Source organism: Carassius gibelio, chromosome A10 (assembly GCF_023724105.1).
Source record: "Carassius gibelio isolate Cgi1373 ecotype wild population from Czech Republic chromosome A10, carGib1.2-hapl.c, whole genome shotgun sequence".
Lineage (NCBI taxonomy): Eukaryota > Metazoa > Chordata > Actinopteri > Cypriniformes > Cyprinidae > Carassius > Carassius gibelio.
The window spans coordinates 8,457,917-8,461,958 of NC_068380.1; the positions used below are offsets into that span (position 1 = coordinate 8,457,917).

Consider the following 4,042-nt stretch of genomic DNA (forward strand, 5'->3'; position numbering starts at 1 on the left):
CTCCTGAACAACTATCACAAACAAACAAACAAACAAACAAAAATTGTTGTGGATCATCCAGGTAACAATTTTAACAGTTTTATCTTGTCTAAACGTCAAAAAAAAAAAAAAAAAAAAAAACACTTTTGAAATTGTCTGTTTAGTGATGTAAAAGTATAGAAAATATGTTACCTGAGTCTTCAGCAATCCAAGACAGGTAAGTTAGTGAAGCACTTTCTCTGGGATGGTATCTCAGTCTCACTGATATGAACTGCTGTTACATCCATAGACAGTAAAGGTTACATCAGGTTGTTCTCGGACAATACTTACACGGTTTACATGGCATCATTAGTAGGTGTCCATGTCCAACGATATGTCGAGTTGTTAAGCAACAGACAATCACAAACTATCTCAAGTACTAAGCTCAATAAATATTCATACATGCTTTACACGAGCTGACAAGTACCAGGCTCTCAGAGAAAAAAAAATGTGATGGCAAACACGTTAAATGTACTAAAAAAAAAAAAATAATATTTTGTGTTTTTTTGTGGTCAACTAAAACACATTTTGGACAGTTTCCCAGTCAAGTATTAACTGAACCACGTGCTCATCACGAGCTGTATGCATCTAATAAGAAGGCTAGTAGCCTATTGATTTCATAAATATGTAAACCGAAACATAACAAATGTTTTACATGTGCAGGTCCTAGATTAAGGTTTAATACATTTTGAGATTTTGGATGAATTGAGTTTTACCAAACGCGAAGTCACTTGTCCCTCTTCGCTCCCTGTAGTTGCCGTTCTGACGGCGCTGTGCGCGGGTTTAAGTTTCGCGGGAGCGGGCAGCTCACGATAACATAATATTGTTCAAGTTTCACAGAGGCGCGATATTCTCGTCACCCAGGGAGCAAAATGAGTTTATGGGTGGATAAATACAGACCAACGTCATTGGCTAAACTCGACTACCACAAGGAGCAAGCAAACCAGCTCAAAAATCTGGTAAAAAGCAGAAACTAACGTTACTCCATATATATAGACGTAACGTAACTTACTGGTGTTGGTGGTGTTTATGTCTGACTCAGTAAACAACTAAATATGAATTATATTTAATTTACATCATTGCGTTCTCTACTGGAAGAAAATACTTTAAATGTCTTGTTTACCATTGCAGAAACAGTCGTTTGTAATAACTGTGATAATGTTCTTCACTCATACCATTATGCTGTCTTTCATAAATCATCAGACAGTACAACGATGTCTCATTGTTAAATTTGACAGGTCCAGTGTGGTGATTTTCCACATTTGTTGGTTTATGGACCGACTGGTGCTGGTAAGAAAACCCGGATCATGTGTTTGCTCAGAGAGCTGTACGGAGCCGGTGTCGAGAAACTTCGGATTGAACACCAGTCCATCACGGTATTAAATAAATAAAACTGTTACGTTAACTATTAAGCTTTAAACTGCTGTTACATAGCCTATTAACTATCACTGTTCGTCTCTCGTAGACTCCATCTAAAAAGAAGCTTGAAATCAACACAATTGCCAGCAACTACCATCTAGAGGTGAATCCAAGGTAATTTAGACAAGTACTGCACTCTGTGTATGTTAGGAGCCTTAACTAGCAGAACCTGATGTCTGGTCTGTTTTCCTCAGTGATGCTGGGAACAGTGACCGTGTGGTCATTCAGGAACTGATCAAAACTGTTGCCCAGTCTCAGCAGATTCAGTCCAGTGCTCAAAGGGAGTTCAAAGGTTTGGCTTTGTTATTTCATTGGGTTAGATCATTAATCCGGATGTTAAATAGAGCTGCGTCTTGATTTGGTGATCTTATATTAATGATCCAGACACTTATATAACAGTAATGTAAGAGTAGTGGCAATTATATCAAATGTCTTTACAGTGGTGCTGCTGACAGAGGTGGACCGTCTCACTAAAGATGCCCAGCATGCCTTGCGCCGTACGATGGAGAAGTACATGTCTACTTGTCGATTGATCCTGTGCTGTAACTCCACCTCAAAAGTGATTGGCCCCATCAGGAGCAGGTGTCTGGCTGTGAGAGTCCCCCTACCAAGTGTGGAAGAGGTGAGGCAACATATATATTTTTTTAAAGTGGCATTAAAGAGATTTATAATGTTACAAAAAAATTATGTTTCAAATAAATGCAATTCTTTTGACATTCATTAAAGAATCCTGAAAAAAACTATCACGATTTCTACATTGAAAATATTGAGAAATGTTTCTCCAGCACCAAATCAGTATATTATATTGATTTCTGAAGGATCAAGGAAAGACATTGAAGACTGGAGTAATGATGCTGAAATTCAAGTGTTCAAGTGTGTTGTGCTTGACGTGTGAAAACAACTCCACCTTTGTCCTCTCAGCTGTGCAGTGTTCTGTCAGGTGTGTGCAGGAAGGAGGGACTGCTGCTTCCTCCTGAACTGGCCAGACTGATCGCTGACAAATCTGGCCGTAACCTTCGTAAAGCCCTGCTGATGTGTGAGGCCTGCAGAGTTCAACAGTAAGTCAACAAGACTAAAGATCTGAGAGACTTAAGTACATGATTGATGTTTTTCAGTTTTCCAGTGATAAACCACAAATGAAGCCTCTGAATGAACATAACTCACCTGACGTGTATGCCACACTTGCAGTTTATTGAATCTTTTCCCAAATTGACTTTATCCTGCAGGTATCCATTCTCCCCAGACCAGGACATCCCCGAGACAGACTGGGAGGTTTACCTCAGAGAGACCGCTAATGCTATAGTCAGCCAGCAGAGCCCTCAAAGGTCAGAACATATTAGAATTGCGTGCATTGATTTTTAGGGTTTCAAAGTCCTCTGTGATCCCTTACCTTTGATTCAACTATCAGTTGGTTTGGATCTTTTACATTAAGATAGATTTGAATAATTTTGGTTTCAATAACCTGGTATGTTTTTAGGTGGTATATATGTAAACTAAACTGTCTATTGTATTTTTGCAGACTTTTGGAGGTCCGGGCACGATTGTATGAACTTCTGACTCACTGTATTCCGCCAGAAGTTATCATGAAGGTACAGCTGCTTATTTGCAGCCTAAAGAAATCATTTATTCTGTGAAACAGAATTAAACTTTCAATGTTAAATTAAAAATGGTTAAGAGTCACTGCATTGACACCGTTTCTTTGCATGGTATTTAAGGGCCTGGTGACAGAGTTGCTAAGTAACTGTGATGGACACTTGAAGGCTGAGGTGGCTCAGATGGCGGCATACTACGAACACAGACTGCAGCTGGGCAGCAAAGCAGTCTACCACCTGGAGGCTTTTGTAGCTAAATTCATGGCCATCTACAAGAAGTTTATGGAAGATGGACTTGACAACTTTATGTTTTGAGCCACCATAGTCTAAAAGAATAAGATGTATTAATTGTTTGTTTTTCATAATAAATGCCATTTCAAATGTTCTTGGCCTGATCTTATTGCTAATTGGGTATCTAGTCCAAGAGGTACAGAATTTCACATTGAGGATAAAATGAGTAAAGCCCTCACGGCGTAAAGCAAGACTGGAATGGAAATTGCAAACATGAATGTTAGAAAAGCTAAATATAATTTACATACAACTTAAAAAGTCCAAGATGGGTTACAGATAATTATAAGAGTATCCATAGAAAAATAAAGATTTCAAAGTTACTTTAATATGACACGTAGTGCAACATTGAATGTTTATTTAATAAAGTATTTTATATATATATATATATATATATATATATATATATATATATATATAATCTATATGACAATGTGAGTATTAGTGTGACATTTCTTAGCTAAGCTAACCACAGTAAGGCCTGTAATACACCAGAACAGAATAAAATACTTTTCCTCCATAACATTTATTTTACAACTCATGCAAAATGAAAAACTGTTGTGCAGACTTGACCAAATATTGCAAATATACTTAAATAAATAGTGTTTTTACACGGTAAAGCTGCAGTTAAATAATTATCCAGGTCTTCCTGGTTCATTTAGTACACATTACGAAATTCCATAAGTACTACAATTTAAGAAAAAGTTGAAAGTATAATAAGTATG

At 37.4% G+C, this 4,042-nt stretch overlaps 1 protein-coding gene across 1 annotated transcript; it reads left to right on the forward strand.

The window, feature by feature from the left end:
• Positions 1–763: 763 nt before the first annotated feature.
• LOC128021062 (replication factor C subunit 3) lies at positions 764–3,414 on the forward strand. Its single transcript, XM_052607959.1, has 9 exons — positions 764–977; positions 1,257–1,394; positions 1,484–1,551; positions 1,632–1,729; positions 1,878–2,059; positions 2,359–2,495; positions 2,664–2,762; positions 2,957–3,026; positions 3,153–3,414. Exons 1-9 carry the CDS (start codon positions 891–893, stop codon positions 3,342–3,344), a joined length of 1,071 nt encoding a protein of 356 aa, XP_052463919.1. The 5' UTR covers positions 764–890; the 3' UTR covers positions 3,345–3,414.
• Positions 3,415–4,042: the final 628 nt, after the last annotated feature.